The sequence below is a fragment of the Elephantulus edwardii genome, unplaced genomic scaffold (assembly GCF_000299155.1).
Source record: "Elephantulus edwardii isolate Elephantulus edwardi_28Jun2011 unplaced genomic scaffold, EleEdw1.0 scaffold00254, whole genome shotgun sequence".
Lineage (NCBI taxonomy): Eukaryota > Metazoa > Chordata > Mammalia > Macroscelidea > Macroscelididae > Elephantulus > Elephantulus edwardii.
Genome location: NW_006400004.1, coordinates 2,712,749 through 2,733,302, shown reverse-complemented (window position 1 = coordinate 2,733,302; position 20,554 = coordinate 2,712,749). Strand labels below are relative to the sequence as shown.

At 35.6% G+C, this 20,554-nt stretch overlaps 1 protein-coding gene across 1 annotated transcript in view; it reads left to right on the top strand.

Moving 5' to 3' along the window:
* The window catches only part of ADAMTS6 (ADAM metallopeptidase with thrombospondin type 1 motif, 6), a 509,355-nt gene that overhangs the window by 269,127 nt on the left and 219,674 nt on the right, over positions 1–20,554 (top strand). Inside the window, exon 11 of the mRNA XM_006899365.1 lies at positions 11,282–11,389. Coding sequence (XP_006899427.1) covers positions 11,282–11,389 — 108 coding nt within the window. The remainder of the gene's footprint in view (positions 1–11,281; positions 11,390–20,554) is intronic.

Genomic DNA, 20,554 nt, shown 5'->3' with positions numbered 1-20,554 from the left:
AGACTTGAGTTCCAATACTGAAGGATGCCATGGACAAAATTCTAAATTATCCAGGAAGCATCAGAAGATGGAAGGAATGCACTAGCACAATCATTGTACTAAAAAGAATTGGTGGACACAGAACCATTTTAGAAAGTAGAGTATATGATCAAGGACCAATGTTGATGAAGTAATAAGTTCAAGTTACACTGTAAGCATTAGCAAAATTTAATGCCCAGTAATCAATGGGATATCAATTGACATGTTTCAATAAACATATGCAGCCCTAGACATGCTCACTAAAGTATTCCAGGAAATCTGGAGGACAGCTATCTGGCCAGCCAACTAGAAGAAATCCATATTTGTTCCATTCTCATAAAAGGTGATCCAACAGAATATGGAAATTACTGAACAATATCATTGCCAGTGACTGGGGTAATGGAGGTAGGTAGGTCAGAGACAATAAGGTTGCTGCAAAATAGATCAGGGTTCCCCACTGTTGTACATAGTGTCGATGTGAGTCACAAGCAACTCAACAGCACATAACAAATGAAACTTTTGTACGTAGGGTTGATATGAGTCACAAGCAACTCAACAGCACATAACAAAACAAACAACATCGCCTTTCTACGAAGATGGCGCCGAAAGTGAAGAAGGAAGCCCCTGCCCCTCCCAAAACTGAAGCCAAAGCAAAGGCATTGAAGGCCAAGAAGGCAGTCCTGAAGGGCGTCCACAGCCAAAAAAAAAAGAAGATCCGCACGTCACCCAAGTTCCGGCGGCCTAAGACGCTGAGACTCCGACGGCAGCCCAAATACCCCCAGAAGAGCGCCCCAAGGAGAAACAAGCTTGACCACTATGCCATCATCAAATTTCCCCTGACCACTGAGACAGCTATGAAGAAGATAGAAGATAACAACACACTTGTGTTCATTGTGGATGTCAAGGCCAATAAGCACCAAATTAAACAAGCTGTAAAGAAGCTCTATGACATTGATGTGGCTAAGGTCAACACTTTGATTAAGTCTGATGGAGAGAAGAAGGCCTATGTTCGACTTGCTCCTGATTATGATGCTTTGGATGTTGCCAACAAAATTGGGATCATCTAAACTGAGTCCAGCGGGCTAATTCTAAATGTAATAAATTTTTCTCACCATAAAAAAAAAAAAAACAAACAACATCATTAATATCCATGAACAAGTAAAAACTTAACAAAGATTATTCAAAAATAGCCAGAACAGTATATTGCTAGAGAACTAACAGAAATACAGCGTGGACTTAGAAGAAGCCATAGTATGAAGGATAGCATTGCTCGTGTGAGATGAATTTAGGCTGAAATTAGAGAATATTTATTCTCTAGTTTCCAGAAGTAGAATATGATTTATGTTTTATTGATTATGAAAGGATGTTTTATTGATTATGAAAGGTATGAAAAGACATTTGACTGTATATCATAACAAATTATGATTGACATTGAGAAAAATGGAAATCTCTGAACAACCTAACTGTGTTCATATGAAACCTGTACCTAGACCAAGAAGCAGTGGTTCAGAGCAAAGGAACACTGTTCCATAAAGGAAAGGTGTACATCATGGCTGTATCCTTTCTTTATTCATATTAATTCCGTATGAAGAAGAAATAATTTGAGAAGCTTGGCTCTACAAGGAAGAATGTGGCATCAAGAAAAGAAGAATACTCATCAACAACCTATGTTATACTTAGGACTCAATCTTCCTTGCTGAAAATAAAGAAGACTTGAAACACTTGAGCTTCAGAGGATCAGAGACTATACAGCCTTCAATATGGGTTATATCTCAATATTAAGAGAGCACAAATCCTCATCACTGGGCCAACAGACAAGAAGATTATAGGTGGAAATGAGATCAAAATTGTCTTGTTTAGAACCACAGTCAACACCCTTGGCATCAGCAACCAGGGAATCAAGACTTATGGAATTAAGAAATGAAAAGTAAAAATGTCAGTTTGAAGACTAAGGTACACCTGACTCAAATCATTTTTACAACTTGCTATGCATCTAGAAGTGGGACAATTAATAAGGATGACAGAAGAATCTATGCCTTTATGTTTTGGTGTTGGAGAAGAGTACCGATTATGCCATGGACTGTCAAAAAGTTAAGTATGTCTTGGAAAAAGATGCAGTCGGGATGCTTCTTAGAGGCAAGCATTATGAAACTTCATTTCACCCACTTTGAGCATGTTTTGTATGAAGAGGGACATCATGCTTGGAAAGGTGAAGGTCAGCAAGGAGAGGAAGACCCTCAATAAGGTGGATTGATACAGTTACTCAGATATCTCAAAGATGATGTGGATGGTCCACCATTCATGAGCTCACTGTGTATTATAATTGACTTGATGACACTTAACCACAACAATGAGTTGCAAACAAAAATATCAGTAATTTGAATGCATCAACTGCTACGTGGAAAAAGAAGTAATGTCTTCCTGTGAATCAATGATGGCAATGATTATACTCTTAATTTGATAATAATCTTTCTTTAAACTTACAAATATAGGTGAAAGATTTGAGGCATTATAAATACAAAGTGTGATTTTCTGTAATAAATGCATCGAACCTTCTTAAGATGGTTTTAAACTTCAATTGGAATAGACTACATGTTTTTTGGGCTTTATGGGCTGAAATGTTTTACATTTTAATTTGAACTTTTGTATTAGTAATCGATGATCTGTTCCAAAGTCTACCCCCGACCTTTTTTTTTGACCACTAATATTAAATTCTTCAAGATTGTTTTCAACAGATGTAGTAAAGCAGATCTCTTTGTAGCCCACCAGGTGAGGTCCATGTGTATGGTCACCACTTATTATTTTTTTAAAAGCATATTTGCAATGAGTAAATTGTTGATTGCACAAAATTTTATCATACAATCTCCAGCCTCATTTCTGTCACTAAGGCCGTATTTTTAAACCATCAGCCCTTGTTTATTTTCAAATTTTACATTCTGATCACCAATTATTATTAATGCATCTTTTTGCATGTTCTATCCATTTCACTTTGCATAAGTTGGTAGACATACTCGATTTCTTCACCTTTGGCTTTAAAGGTTGGTGCATATATTTGAATATTATTGGGATAAGCAGGTTTTTCTTGCATGTGTATGGATAATATTCTATCCACAGCATTGCACTTTGTAACAAATCCATAATTTTTAATATTTTTTTACTATAAATGCTACATGCACGCGACTCAATGGCACATAACAACAACAACAAATGCTACACTATTTCTCTTCAGTTGGTCTTTTTCAGGATAATGGATTATCTGCTTGCTTCACTCAAAATGGCCATTAGTAGTTCATCTCAGTTCACCAATGCTTACTATTTGAATCTTTATGAATTCCATTTAATTTTTGACAACTTCTGATTTTCTTAGATTTGTACTTTGTACATTACATGTTCCAGTTATTAATGGCTGTTTGAAACTGTTTCTCCTCACTGTATAGTACTTTCAGACTCATCTTCTAACACTATGTACAATAATGTTCTTCTGTTAAAAACTATCACAAGAATAGATTTCCTACATTGAACACTAATAACGAAAGACCAAACGAGTGTGGGTGACATCAAGGACATTATCCATGAAAAAAGCAAAATGTCATAACAAATACAGGGAATAAAGAAAAGACTATGTTGGATGTCAGAAAAAAGTTATGAAACTCAAAATAGTGTATAAAGAAGGCAAAACAAAGGGAAGAAATGCTGAAATAAGAAAACTGAATAGTAATGTAAAGTGGCAGCTTTAACGACAAAAAGCTGAAGTTAGAAAGCTGAAAGAACTGAAGAACAAATTCAAGCCTCAGTTTGTGATCTTGAAGGATTCTATGTATAAAATCATGAATGATACAGAAAGAACCTAAGAAAAATGGAAGGATTACACATAATCATGGCACTAAAAAAGTGGTTGACACTTTAGCATTTCAACATATGATCAAGAGCCAGTGGTACAAAGGAAGAATTTCAAGCTGCATTGAAGACATTGTAAAAGATACGGCCCCAGACATTTATGATTACAAAATGATATGTTTCAACAGTACTGGATATATTCACTAGTCTCTGCCAACAAATATAAATGAGCGTTACCTAGCCACCTTAAAAAGAAACCAACAAATATAATACAACAGAATGTGGAAATTATCAAAGAATATCATTAATATCACATACAAATAAATCTTGCTAAAAAAATTGAGCGGATTCAGTGGCAGATTTTGATAATCTCACCACCAGCAAAGAAGCATGAACATAATACACACATGTCAAGGTCAGGACTTTTGTGCCAGCTAGACTTAAAGTAGAGCAGCAGCTGTCACAGCAGAGAATTGGAGATGTGATGTAGGACAGAGCTGACCTAGGACTGCTACCCTACAGAGCCAGAACAAGCAGTTCAAGCAATTCCAGAAACCATTAATACAAAGAAAAAAAGGTATTTTTAAAATATGGCTAATAATGTTTCAGAATCAAATAATGACCTGAGTCACAAGTACATAAATATAATTTATACCTGAGAAAATTCACTAAAGTTTATTTTAATCAGTATCCAGAAGGACTAGATTATAATGGTCTTACTACCTTGAAAATGCTGATGTAAGAGAAATATCAGCATAGAATGATGTTCAATGAAAATGGAATTTGGGGTAAATTCTTACTTAACAAGGTATATTTAGGAAAGCAGGAAAACATAAGTCCTTTTCTAAATTAATTACCTAAGTACATAGGCCTCAAAAAACCAAATTAATCCAGAAAATCAGGATGGAATATAAACAAGAATTGATATTAGTTACATTTTGAAACCATTGTTAGTGCCTGCGACCCTATGTACAGCAGCTCTGATCCCTGCCCTGTCCTGACAACACCTATTATATCAATCCATTTCATTCGAGTCTTCCTTTCCTGTGTCTCTCCCCTCTTCTGAGCATGATGTCCTTCTCCAAGGACAAGTCTGTACTGGCCACATGCCCAAAGTATGTGAGAAGAGCTTCAAAACCCTAGCCTCCATTCTCCTCCAAGACAGACCGATTTGTTTTCTTGGCAGTCTATGTTATGTTCTAGATTCTTCTTCATCACCCCAATTTGAAGGCATCGATTCTACTTCTGTCATCCTTAGACATTGTTCAGCTCTCTGATGCATAGCAAGTAATTGCGAAAATAGATAAATTCTGTTATCTAAATATTGATTATCAAGTCTTTGTCTTCATCAGTATATGAATCACAAATTTTAAGATTTGTGTATGCAAGGGAAAATGTCAATCTTTGGTGTATATATTTGAATAATTGTTATATTAACAGGTCTTTCTTGTATGCAATGGATATTATCCTATCACTGACAACACTGGACTTAAAAATGGATTTTGAAACATTCTGACTACAAGTGTGATTCCATTTCTCTTCAATATGTTATTCTCAAAACCGTATACCAATTGACTTTTTGATTCAGAATGACCAATACCAGTTGATTTTAGCTCACTAATGCCTCAGTTATCTTTAGGCAAAATATTTAATTTTTCAATAACTTCGAATTTTCTTAGAATTAGACTTAATTTATTTCATACTATGATTATCAGTGGATATTTGCATCTATTTCTTCTCATTTTTTTGTTTGTTTGTTTTTTGTTGTTTTTTTTTTTTTTTTTATTTTGTGTGCGTGTACCGTCAAATCAGATCTGACTGGTACAGGAGGATATTGCGCCTCCTTCTCCGGCAGAGCATCTGGTGGATTCGAACCGTGTTCCTCTGGGATTGCAGTGCAGCTTCTTGCCACTAGGCCACCAGAGCTCCCCTATTTCTTCTCATTTTTAGTTGTATCTTGTTAGAAAATTAAAGTCTCAAAAGTTTTACTTCATCCATGTTAACATTAAGCTGAGTTCCACTTGGAGAATGAACTCTTCTCTAGTTGTATATTTGTTGTTTTAGCAAAATAAATGAAAAGGGTTTATGAAAGCAATACAACAGAGGCAAAGCCAAAGTAAGGTAGGCCATGCAAAAAAGAGTTAACGTGAAAAGGAAAGAAGAGGGAAGAGGGGAGAAAGGACTCCTAGAAATACCGAGGTGAAACCACACCTTACAGCATACCATCAGTAGAAAAGGAGAGTAAGATCCCACCATGTGCAGGAGCTTTGGTGGTTTAGTGCATTTTGTGCTAGGTCTGAAAGATCAGTGGCTTGAGTTCAGCAGCTATTGTGCAGGAGAAAGTTTGGAAGTCACCTCTCATTAAAAATTACAGCCTCAAGCTGTGCTGGCAAAATTGGAAAACTGTATGGAAAAAAATTGGCAAAAGATCCATACCTCACACCATACACAAAACCCAACATAAGGTGGGTCAGGGACCTAAGAGTAGAATCAGAAGACTATAAAGTTCATCAGAAGAAAAATTAGGAATGACCTTAGGTCTTAACCTACAATATGAATAGACTTCCAAGTATAATGAAAAATCTGCAACTAGGAAATGATAAAATAGACTTATGATACCTTCTAAAAATACAATTCTTATGCTTATTAAAAAAGCACCAGCAGGGTACAAAGGAAGCCTAGAGACTGAGGAAAACACATTTGGCAATGATATATCTGATAAAGGACTCACATGTAAATTTATAGAATACTGTGTCACCTCAACAAGTAAAAGGCCAACAACCCAATCACAAAATGTGCCCAAGAAATTCATATGGCAAAGAAAAACACATGAAGGAATGTTCAAAATCCAAAGCTATTGGAGAAATTAAAATTGAAACAACAATGAGCTATAATCTCAGTAACAATAACAAAGTTCAACAGGGCAGCAAACAACAAATGCTGGTGAGGATGTGGAAAGATTAATTTTCATTCACTGCCATATCAGACAACCATTATGGAAGGCTGGTGCTTTCTCAAAAAGTTGGAAATAGAAATACCATTTGATCCAGCTGTGAGCAATCACCTCACATGCACTTTTAGGGAGCTCTGGTGGCCTAGTAATAAGCTGTGCTTCAATTCACCAGCTACTCCACGGAAGAAGATTGGGCAGTCTCTTCCCATGTGATCTACTGCCTCAGAAAATCCACTGGAAGATCAGCTATGGGTTGGTTCTGACTTGATAGCATACAACAACATACCACTACTGGGAAATATATTAAAGAAATCAGAACAATGAATACAGACAGATCTATTTCAGTCTATGTTTATTGAAGTATTATTCACAATAGAAGAAAAAAAAGGAAACAGTTTAAGTGCCCATCAGCAACTTTGGTAATAGTGAATTAGCCCTCACAACAGAGATGAGTCTGGAAGACATTATGCTCAGTAAAAATATCTTAATTACAAAAAGACAAATACTGCATAGGGCTACAGTTATAAAAAATGGGATTGGGAAGAGCTGGGAAAAAAACACTACACTGGAATGGGAGAAGGTAAAGACTATTTGAAGGGAATGGATGATGAGACATTGTGTGTATGACAATTGACAATTTGGAACAAGGCATGCATTGCCAAGTGAATTGGAGAAGGGGAGGGAAGAAAATGTGTATCAATAAATGAATGAAAATCTATCCTTTCTGTAAACTTTCACTGAAATCCTAATTTCAAATGAAAAAAAAAAAAAGAGTTAAAACTTTGGAAACCTGATGGAAAGCCTCAGAGTGTAAATCAACTTGAGGGCAATGGATTTGGCTTATTTGTCTTTGACTTCCATCCCAGGGGGTCTCATCTTACAGGACTATATCAGGTTATATATCCTGTTGTTATTAATAATATAGGGAGTTCTGGTGGCTTAATGGTAAGAACTTGTTCTGCACACAGTTCGAATCCTTCAGCCATTCTGCATGATTACCTCTGAAACTGTGGAGAGTCAGTTATTGTTTTGTTCTGACTTGATGGTACACAACAACAATAATAATTCATAACATTTTCATTGACCATTAGTTTCTCTTTAATCTTTTTTCCCTGGAAGTGGCACTGAAACCTATTTACTAATAGTGATTTTGCTAGAATTTTAAATACTGGTTACAGCTTGCAACACCGCAGCAACACATAAGCAACGACAGCCCAATCAGCTGACAGCTGGTGGACATAGGGTCCTTTGAATTCACTCAAAGGAACTTAACAATAATCATACACTTGTAACAATTGATAGTATTTAGGTATATGTCTGATTTCACACTATCTTATCTTCCATATGAGCTTGGTGGTAATGTGGTTAAAATGCCTGACTGCTAGCTGCAAAGTTGGAGTTTTAAACCCACCAGTAGGAGAAAGACAAAGCAGTCTGCTTCCATAAAAATGTACAGCCTTAGAAAGAAAGCATCTTTTTTTATACTTTGAAAAGTCTTGTAATTAGCAGTTAAAAAGTTTATTCAGGTCGAGATTCCAATTGTGACCTCTATTTGGAAAACTCTTGAGTCTTTTCTTTTGACTATTTTAGTATCTTGGGAGACATGAATACTTTAATCTCTTGAGAGACATTTTCAGACATAGATTCTTCAGGCCCATATTTTAGACAACAATCTATGAAAAGTTAATGCTGTAGAAAATTAATCTCCAGGGACGCATTAGGGTAGTGAGATCCTATTAGAAATGGGAATCTACCTTTTGAAGAAAATCATTCACTAAACAAACAAAAATTCATAGGGAATCTCTATTATGAATGTTGAATTGAAGGTTTTGGGGGAAAAGTACCTCGAATAGTAACATTGTTTTTAACATTGCACTTTCTAATAGATTTTCATGACACTTTTGTAAAATAAAGTTTCTGTAGCATGACTAATGGTATATTTTTCTGAGATATAAAAGTATTTTGGCTTTCCTTTTCTTCACAGTGTTACAATAATTTGTTATGATCTGCAGTGTTGAATAAATTCCCTTTCATTTTTAGTAAAACACAGGTTAAACCTCTTTCTAGTCCTCTCTGCTTTCAGTCAGTATCTATTTTACATTGGCAATGATATCCCTGGTTCCATGACCTTTTTCTGAAACTACTTGAATTTTTGGAAATTCTCTATTGATGCACTGTTGTAATAAACATTTTTCTAATAATCTTAAAAATTTGCTTACATGTGATGTTAATGATATTGTCCTGTAATTTCCAAATTCTGTTGGTTTGCCTATCTTTTTTTTATCATTTCTCAAGTATGAATTGTGTTATCTGAGCCATCTTGTTCTGGTGGCAAACAAAAATATATGCATGGCCTCCTTCAAGTTGTTCAGATAATTTTTCTTTTTATAAAATTTTTATTTTATACTGGCTTACTTTCAAAGTTTGTATATACACTGTTATTCTACCAGATCTTTCCTATTTCCTTAACCCCCCTCTCCCTCCTGGATCTGCGCCCTCAACCTGCCCTCTGGGGTCCCACAGCACAGAGCCTTCCCTGGGCATGGGTCCCAGGCCCACATGCCCAAGGGTCATATGTGTTTCCTGGCAGCCGTAGGTGCTGCAAAGGGGAATGGGCACAAATATGGATCTCTTCACTAGGCTGTCCAGGTACTTGGAATGTTTCCAAATTTCTTGGGATAGTAAAGCAAGCACTTCCCATATTGTATCCATTTGGTAAAATGTGTCAATTGCTATTCTTTTAATTCCTGAAGCCTTGTTTTATGTCAAAGCCTTTGGTGCAATCTGTGCTTTCTCCTTCTGTACCATTGATTCCTGATCTTGTGTTACCTCTTGAAATGACTGAAGATCCTATTTCTTGTGTCATTTAATTATTTTGCCTATAGAATCCTTCACTAGTGCATCTCAAGGCTTGATATTTTATATGTTCTTTCAGCTTGAAAAATGCCAAGGGTGTCTCCTTTTTTTGGTTTGTTTTATAACTCCAAATCTTTGTGCATTTCGTTATAATATTTGTGTTACCAAGTGTATTATTTGAATTCTGATTAATTTTTTTATCATTTCTTCCATTCATTTTAGCTTCTCTACATTGAAGAGAAAATTTTATGTTCTCTTTTGACATCTATTTTCATTTCTTGTTATTTAAATAACCTTTTGCTTCCTTTATGTATGATATCTTTAGTGCCATCTCACAGCTTCTCTGTTCTTTGTTTGGTGAAGCTCAGTGAGTCAAATTTATTCTAGAGATTGTCTCCAAAGTCGTGTGAGATATTCTTAAAAGTCCTTTGGGGTGTATTTTAGAGACAAAGATGGTGAAACTTCATCTCCCATGCTTTAGGCATGTTGTCAAGAGGCTAAAGTGCTTAGGAAAATACATCATACTTGCAAAAGTAGAAGGTCAGTGAAGGAGAAGACTCTCAACAATATAGATTGCCACAATGATTGCTTAAAGGTACTAGAGCATAGCAGAGATTGCACAGATGATGTAGGATAAGGACAAAATTTCATTCTGTTGTTCATAGGGTTACTATGAATTGTGGTGAGCTTGATGGGATGTAGCAACACAACACACTTAGGATTGTGTTATGACTCTCAGTCTTGGTTTTATTTTGCTTAGCTTTAGCTCGAACTTGCATATGAGCAATGATTGCCTTTTTCCCAATTATCCCTTGACTTGTTTGATTATATTGATCTTCTTCATTGTCTTTTTCCATAAATATAGTTACTTTAATGCCTATGTACTCTATCCACTAAGATTCACATTTACAGTTATTGACTATGTTGTCCAAAAAAAGATATTTGCAGCTACTGTCTTTGATCTTTCAACTTTTATCGTGGGATCTCCAGTGCTTTTACTGTCACCAATGTCATATTTTTTGGTTTTTGTTTCAATTGTTGCCCTCCAATCTTCATTATTTATCAGTGTAGGCTGATTGAATTTTGATCAATTTTAGCCTAAAAAAGTTGGTAAAAAACCTTTAATTTCTTAAATTTTGGTATTAGAGATCGTTGCATAAATTGGAATAGCTGCATTTACCTGTGTCTTTTTGTGGGTGTTTGGATATTCTGCTATCACTGACACCATTGCACTTCAGGATAGGTCTTAAAATGTTCTTTCTTAATATTAATATAATGCCATTTCTCCCTAGCTTTTTATTTCTGGCATAGTGAACTATATTTTTTCTAATTAAATAAGTATATCGTACTATTTTGAATTCAAAGGTAAGATATATTTTATCAACTAAATAAATAAGACCACAACTAATGTTTAAATAATTCTGTGAGCTGCATAACCACCTTCTATAATGACTTTTCCCAAAATAATATCTGATGCTTCAACGGTAGTATAAGGACAAAGAAGATTATCTCTGGTCTTTTTTAAAATGATTGTGAATGATGGTAGGTATCTTTTCTAGAACTAAGTGGAATTTTAATCTTTACTTCTGATCAACTTGCTTTTGCATTCTTTCCTAGGAAGTGTGTAGAGAGCTCTGGTGTCTCAGCAAAAGCAACCGCTGTGTCACCAACAGTATTCCAGCAGCTGAGGGGACTCTGTGTCAAACTGGGAATATTGAAAAGGGGGTAAGCACAAACTTATTACAAAGTGTGTGAAATATAATATGGACTGATTAGTTTTATACTAATATTTGCCCGTTAGGAAATAATATAATTTAAAATGCACTTGAAAAACCAGCCCTGTGGGGTTGTTACATTTTAATATTCCTAAAAATGAATTGTTTAGGAAATTGCATTGAGCGATTGTTTTCTGGATTAGTATTATCTATGTAGGTATATATATATGTTATGATAAGAATCCAACAATTATGTAGTTATATATTTTAGTCTATTTAATCATATAGTTTCAATTTTTTTCTGATAAATAATTTTGAGGGAAATTATATGACTTAAAAATTGGCTTACTTTATAAGACTCTTTTAATTAGAGTCACTTAAATGCAGTACAGGCCCAGAACCTAATGTTGTCAGCTGCCAGTAAGTCAACTCTAACTCATTTTGACCTTACATGTAACAGAACAAAAAAGTAGACCAGTCAAGCAACATCTTCCTGATGCTGTTTAAGTATGTTCCACTATTGAATTATGAGTAATAGAACACTAATAAAACATTTTTTAAGCCTTAAATTAATGTTTATTATTTCCATTTTCAAAAACCTTATCAAAATTTGGGTTTCATTGTGGAAAAGTTGTTAACACAAATAAAAACTGTATGCTATTCTCAAAATTCTCTAGGAATTTTTGTATATGTAAATTCTGTGTTCTTTGCTACGGATTGAATTTTAATAATAGAAACTGCTACTGTCATCTGTTCTCAGTTCTGACTTCTTCCATGTTAGCTGGGCTGGTTTCAACAAAGATTACACTGAATTTCAGCTTTTTCCCCCTGACATTTAAATAATAAGAATGAAAGCTTTTGGGCAGCTTGTCACAGTTTATTAATCCTTGCTGACGGCTTCATTCAGGACCCATGACCTAGTACCATGTTGATGGCTTTTCCATGCTGAGCTTGGAAATGTTGGTAAATTATGCTAAATGCATGAATTGATAGGGTCATTTTAAAGGATTAAAGGAGGGGGTTTTTTTAGATATAAGTAGCCAATAAAAATAAAAAGTCCTTCACACACTACCAAAAATTCCTCCATTTTTTCCACTAGAGTAATAGAAAATATTGAGAACCACATTCTTGAAACAACAGTCTAGGTTTATTTTGGAACCAAGAAATCTTGTCAGTGACATGTAGCAATTTATATCAATCTGGACTCAGAAGAATACTCAACTGTAAAGGAGGAACGTCATAGTGAGAATCAGCTCTTCTATTGATTGATTGTTATTCTACTTGATCCATGGACCACAATTTCTTTTTTACTAGAAATAATTCTGTCACAAGGCTTAGAGATCTTTTGCTTTTTTTTTTTTATTTAAAAAAAATAGTTTTTCCAAATACTACAGAGTCTTCCTGGAAGCATTCTATGGACTATGTAATCATTTCAAATAAATAAACCACCAGATAATGCATAGCTCAGTGCCACCAATGGCTTATATGGTAAACACATTTGCTATCCTATCATCTGTGCTTAGAAACAATGCCTTCAAATGTCAAATCTTATAGCTATATACATATAAATGAAGGAGGCAATACATAGACAATTTTGACAGATAATCAGAAAATATTGTCAAATAATTTTAAATAACAGTATTAAATTTAAATTAATATAAGTAAAACATTGATGAGAAGTATTTCAGGGAACAAGATGAAGGATAAGAGAAAAAGAGGAAGACTCTCAGTAAGATGAATGACTGTACCAATGGGCTTAAGCATATCTTGAGGAGACCTTGAGGGTGGTGCAATGTTCAGATCTGATGTTCTTAGAACCACTTTGAGTCATAGATGACTCTGATGGCATAGTCTTTAGGGAGGTGTGCTGTTAACCCAAAGGTGTGACAACTCTGGAAGTTCAAATCTACAAGCCTCTCTGTAGGAGGAAGATGGGCCATTTTCTCCTGTGAAATTTACAATCGCAGAAACCAAGTGGAGGATCAGCCATGAGTCAGTTCCAACTCCACAGCACTGAGTTGCTAGTGGTTGACATACCATCACAGTACAACGGGGGCTTCATGAAGAACCTTGGAAGTATATGAAGGTGTATATGCCAAAAGGTCATTTATATTCATAACATAGTACAGTAGTACAGAAAGTCAGTATACTGCATGTCCCCATCTAAAATTAGCATATAAAACAAACCTATTTTTCCAGAAACATACAAGACATGTAGACAGTTTTCTGTCTGGTCCTGGTAAGCCTTAAAATGAATGAATGGATGAATAAAGTAATAAAAAATATAGACTCTTGGAAAGAAAAGAATAGAATATTGGGAGAAGACCTAAAAATATCTCTACTAGTGTCTTTAAATTTATGAAGAGACTTGTAAACAAGAAATTAAACTGCATTTTTGAGGAAAAAAACTATTGAAAAAGTTATATGTGTGAGCTGAAAAATTTTAAATCTATTTTAAACCAACTGTATTTGCCATATTATTTGCTATAAAAATAATTATTTTCATTGGTTTCAATATTTTCCCCCATTACTTGTTTTTGTTTCTGTTGATACTTTCCCATCTTAAGACTACCTATTTGGAATTTTATTTTATTTGGAAATTTTTACTCAAATAAAAATTACAGAGGAAAATACAGAGAACTTGTTATAAAATTTTCAATTAATATGATCAACTTCGATTGATTCCAGTCTAGGTGTTTCTAATTCCAAATTTGAAGTTTTACGTCTATATTTCAAAGTGCCTCTGATTTTTGCTTTCCTATAAAAAACAAAATCAATAAACCTCACGCAAAAACCTGTCACTGGGGTAAACCTGTCACTAAGCCTGAGAGAATTTAAGGCAATGTGTTCTAACCCTTTAAAAATAAAATGCTACGTGTGTTTTTCATTTAAGGTGCCAGTAGAATATTTAAATATAACTATATGATAGGATGACAATTCTGAAATAATTTCCATTTCAGAATGAGAGAAAACTTATTCTAGATACATTTTGAGACTGAAATGAGATAGTATCTTAGTGAGCTTTTTGTAGACTTCCTCAGAGGAAAGATACTATCTAATGAATAGAACCCTAGTATTATTTTTCAATATTATTTGCCAACATTAAATGATTGTGAGCAGGAAATGCTTTGCTAGACTGTCTTAACTGGTAGTAATGAGCATCGGACAGGATAAACATGAGTTTGTGTGTCTTAGAAACATGAATGGAATACCCACAACCTCTGATCTTATCTCTCGGAGTTTCAAAACTGCATTCATCAGCAAGAACAAGAAAGAACTTACATCCTGTCTAGCCAGCTGGATAAATCAAAGCTGCTCATAGTTTTCTGAGTAAATCTTAAAAAAAGAAACACAGAGAGAAAAGGGAGAAATATTGCTCGAATGATAGCCTAGGCATATCCAGAGGATTGGCTCAACGATGATCTCGTCAAATTCTGGCTGCAGCAGATATGGGATCCCTGCCCGGGGGCGCAGTTCCACAAATGTTCCATGTAAGTATGGGAACTGTTCCATGCACATTTAGCAGATGGAGTAAGAAATATGGCCAAAAAATTAAAAACTGATCTTTGCGTGAGTCCTGGGGGGTCTGACATCGCTATTACAGCCATTGGATGTTTGCCTGAATAAGCCATTCAAGGATTGAATAAGAACCATCTGGTCTGAATGGGTGTGCTCAGGGACAGTAGCATTAACCAAAGGAGGAAATTTGATGAGTCCAGACGGTGTGCTGGTACTGCGTGTCCATGGTTCAGACTCTTACAAATCAATCAATGCAATTTTCAGCTAAAGAACTCTCCCTGGATGTGGCATTAGCAGTGGCCTTTTGGATGTAAATCAGACAGATTCCATATTTGAGGAAATGATAAATAAGGATTTAGTTTGTAAAAACTCCCATAGTATTGTTGGCATTGTTACTGAACAGGATATTAAGGATAAACAAAGCTCAATCCTTGCTAGCCCTAATGTTGACCACAAAGAAGGTTTCAGATACTTGATTTACTGTCATGAGATTGATTTAATGATTCTACAAGACCCATTTAGAGATAAACATTAGCATTTGAGCTTACATGTAAATGACACTGATTCCTAGTATCTTCATAAGGAAACATAGAACTGCATTAGAAAAGGATTATTATGTGCCTTTCTAAAATATTGAGTATATAATAGGGTATTTGCAGTCTTACATCTTATTCACTTGGGGTAGAATATAATATGTTTTGACTAGGTCCAGAATTATAAACACAGGAAGTGAAGAAAGAATAACTCCTCCAATTGCTCTAGAAATTTAGATTGTATGGGATGACAAGTTCTGATTTAAAATTCGAGCTGAACTGTAGTCATAGCATTCCTGCACCTGCACTGAAGAAAGATAAAACTTTTAATTCTGTTGTGCTTCAACTCTCAGCTCTTCTGACTTGGGAAGAATGTTTTGTATTGAATCACCAATATAATTTCCTTTAGAATAATTTCCTTAGAGGTCTCACATTCCAGATGCTGCCTGTACCCCGTGCTGGCTAGAATACATGCTACACCATGATCATATCCTAAAATGACCTACCTAACGAGATAACAACACCACTACCCCCAATCTTCTTTTAAAATAGACTCTTGAAATATTTCTTAGTGGAATTTTGATAAATTTTTAAATTTAGATAGCTTGATGTATCTTATGACTTTCTTAGGAACACTCCTCTTGTCATTTTTTAAGGTAAAAAAATACTTATTAGATAATGAAATTAGAAATTTCCAGCAAGAAATTATTTAATAATGAATAGTGAATCTTCAACAAAATTTTTTTAAAAACATACCTATAGAGTCTTTAAAACATATTTCTTTGCTTAGAATATGAAAAACAAGAATGAGCAATTTAATTTTACTCTTTTATCTTGGAGTGTGAATTTGGTTAAATGTACTTTTATTAGCAATAGAAGGTTGTATTTATCTAATTTAGCTGAATAATTTACACTGAGGTACTAATACCTTTATCTATAATAGTCTAATAATTAATAGATGGAATATAACTCTTGAGGGTAAAGATTAAAGAGCTCCTACAGTTTAATGGAATTCTTATAGGTTTGACAACTTCATGTAAAAGAAAAGATAAAATAAAAATATTTGACACTAAAATTCCCAGCTTTAAGAGCTTGTCATATATATATATATGTACCCCCCCAAGTTATTTTATATAATTGCATGATTTCAGTTGTGACTTCAGTCAATTTAAAATCCCGATACATGATGATCAATGCAATCTTTATAAAATTATCTCTAATCCAGTCTCATCTAATTAGATCCACCTGCAATTTCCTCTTGGTTTCTCAAAAATTTATGGTTAATTTTTATTCTCTTAAAGTTGTAAGTTGCATCAAGAAAATTACTTCTGCTAGAAAAGATAATCAGAAAAAAATTCCAAGAGATCCAAGCAAATCAGGTGGTAAAGGGTTTGGCGTATAGTGTTTCTACCAAAGATCAATCTTTAACAAGTTATTTGATCAATTTTCTAATCTTGGAAGCTATTTTTGCATGGATATAATATCTGAAATTATCCTAATACAAGCCATATTGAAATTGAGAAATACAATTAGTCCTCATTTTAGAGTTAGAAAACTTTAAAAAAAAACCCCACCCTAATTATCTGAATTACTTTAGACTAAATTTTTACTAGAATGAAAACCGAGGTTTGTAAGAGAAAGTTGTCTACTTAAGTTGTTAAATTAGACATTTGTCTTTTGTCAGTAGTAAATGACTGGTACATTATTATTTTCATGTTAGTGACTACTGGGTGATATAAATAGTTAAGTATTCCTAGTTAAGAAAGATGGACATGCGAACCCACTCAGAGTCACCGAGGTTAACAGTCCTGGTAATCTACTTCTGAAAGGTCATAACTCTAAAAGCCTGGAAAAGTTTTCCTATGCATAAATGTAATTTGCCTAAATTGGAATCAATTAGGTAACAACTAACAATCACAACAACTTTAAATTGTCTCTCATGTTCCAATCCACAGAATGAAAATATATAGTATTTTATAAATGAAAGAGAGGAAGACCTTTAATGAAGTAATTAACACAGTGACTGCCACAATGGACTCTAGTGTCTCAGGAAATGTGAGGCTGGCACCGGATAGGATGGGGTTCACATCTGTTGTTCATAAGGTCTCTATGAGTTGTACTCAACAGCACCTAACAACAACATTTTATAAACCACTAGATGAATGATATACTGTATATGTGCATATATTACCAAGAGTGTGAATTTATATACTATAGAAGTGCAAGCTGCTTTGTATGATTTGGCAGAAAACAAGGCCTCAAGAGTTAACAGCATACCAATTGACATATTTCAGCAAACAGATACTGGCCTGGATGTACTCACCAAGTTGTTCCAAGAAATATGGAGGACAACCACCTGGCCAACTGACTGGAAGGGATCTATATTTGTTGCTAGGAGAAGCTAGTCCTTGCTTGCTATTCCAAGCAACATGATACTTGGAGGTGTGGAGGGTTAGTGAAGGAAAGGGAGATTTTCAACCAAGTGGATTGACATGATGACTGCTGCAGTGGGCTCTAGTGTGTCAGGAAGTGTGAGGATGGCACAAGATAGGACAGGGTTCAGATCTGTTGTTCATGGGATTGCTATAAGTCATACTTGACTGCAACATTTAACAACAACAACAATTAATGATGAAACCGAGTAACAATTACTACCTGAGTTTATCTTTTAACGTGAATTAAGGTAAACATATTTTTTTATCTTAATTTAACTTTGTAAAAAGTAAGTGTATCCTATTGGCAGATGATATGATCATATTGTTGTTGTTGTTGTTGTTGTTGTTGTTATGTGCCGTCGAGTCACCTGCGACTCATAGCGACCCTATGTACAACAACCCTAAACTCCGTTCTGTGCCAATCACTCTGTCTCTTGACACTCCCAACCCAATTATCCCAGTCACTGAATCAATCCACCTCATAGAGGGCCTTCCTCTCCTGCGCTGTCCCTCCACCCTCCCAAGCATGATGTCCCTCTCCAAGGACCGGTCTCTTCTTACAACATGTCCAAAGTATATCAGATGAAGGCCCAGAATCCTTGCTTCCTAGAAGCAGCCTGGTTTAACCCTCTCAGGGATGAATCTGTTTGTTTTCTTGGTAGTTCATTTTACATTCAATACTCTTCTCCAGCACCGTAGCTCAAATGCATCAATTTTTCTTCTATCCTCCCTAATCATTGTCCAACTCTCTGATGCATAATAAGTGATTGCAAAGACCATAGCCTTTTTTAGACGCACCTTAGTCTCCAGAGTGACACATTGCTCTTCAGTACCCTGGAGAGGTCCCTAACAGCTGACTTTACACCACAATACATTTTTTTATTTCCTGGCACCAAGAGTGTTAACCGTGGAGCCAAGCAAACTAAAGTTGTTAACAATCTCAATCTCTTCACCATTCATCCTGATACTGCTAATTGGTCCAGTGGTGGTGAGAATCTTTGTCTTCTTGACATTGAGCCTCAATCCATACTGAAGGCTGCAGTCCTTGACCCTCTGCAGCAAGCATTTCAGGTCCTCCTCAGTTTCAGCAAGCAGGGCCAAACTCATTCAGCATTTCTTAAGCTCAAGGAACTGAAGAACAAATTCAAACCTCGAGTTGATATAATCAAGGATGGTTTAGGCAAAATATTAAATGATCCAGGAAGCATTAAAAGAAGAGGAAAGAATATACTGAGTCACTGCATCAAAAGGAGTTGGCAGACACTGAATAATTTTAATGAAATGACATATGAGCAAGAGCCTATGGTGATGAAGGAAGACGTTCAAGCTGCTTTAAAGGAAATAGCAAGAAATAAGGCCCCAGGAATAGATGGTATACCAATTTACATATTTCAGCTAACAGATGCTGCCCTGGATGTGCTCACCAAGTTGTGCCAAGAAATCTGGAGAACAACCACTTGGCCAACTGACTGGAAGAGATCTATATTTGTTCCCATTTCAAAGAGGGGTGACCCAATAGAGTGTGGAAACTATAGAAAAATCTCATTGATTTCACATGCAAGCAAGATTCTACTGGAGATTATCCAGAAACAACTGGAATAGCACATCAGCAGAGAACTGCCAGAAGTCCAGGCTGGGTTTAGAAGGGGTTGTAGTACTAGGGATATTGTAGCTGATGTTAGATGATCTTAGCTGAAAGCAGGGAATACCAGAGGAATGTATATCTGTGTTTCATTGATTATGCAAAGGCGTTTGACTGTGTGGATCATAACAAACTGTTGCTGACTCTGAGAATGGGAATCCCAGAACACTTGATCGTTGTAATGCGAAACCTATTCTTGGACCAAGAGGCAGTCATCAGAATAGAGCAGGGAAACACAGCAGGGTTCAAAATTGGGAAAGGTGTATGCCAGGGATGTGTCCTATCTCCATACCTTTTCACTGCTACTGGGCCACCAAAACTCCCTAATAATTCACATAATAGAAAAAAATAATTCAAAATTCATTAAAAACATAATATAAAGCCTGAAAATATAAAGACTATCGTGGTGGTTGTTTTTAGGTTTCATTAAGTCAAATACGACTCACAGTAAGCCCATGAACAACAGATCTGATCCCTGTCCTATCCTGCCCTATCTTCACACTTCCTGACACATTAGAGCCCACTACAGCAATCGCCACATCAGTCGGCCTGGTCGAGTGTCTTCCTCTCCTTCCGCAACGCTCCACTCTTTCAAACATCATGACCCTTTCCAAGGAATAGCCCCTTTTAACAAAATGGCCAAAATATTTGAGGTAAAGCATCATTATCCTTGTCTCCAAAGAGCAATCCTGTTGCACCCTGTCCGAAACATAATTCTTTGTGTGTTTCTTTTGCCATCCATGGCATGGACAGTGTTCTTCGCCAACCCTAAAGCTCAAAGGCATCAATTCTTTTCTGTCATCCTTATTCATTGTCCAGCTCTTAAATGTGTAGCAAGTGATTGGAAAGACCATGGCTTAGGGAATTGTAAAGACTCTTGTTAGGGAAGACCAAAGCAATGCTCGGAGTGCTAATAACAAGTTCCAACTTAAGCTCATTGCTATTGAGTTTTAACTGACTCATAGCTGACTCTCCTGCAGGTTTACTGAGGCAGTCAATCACACGGGAATAGAATGCTCATCTTTCACCTGCAGAGCAACTTGTGG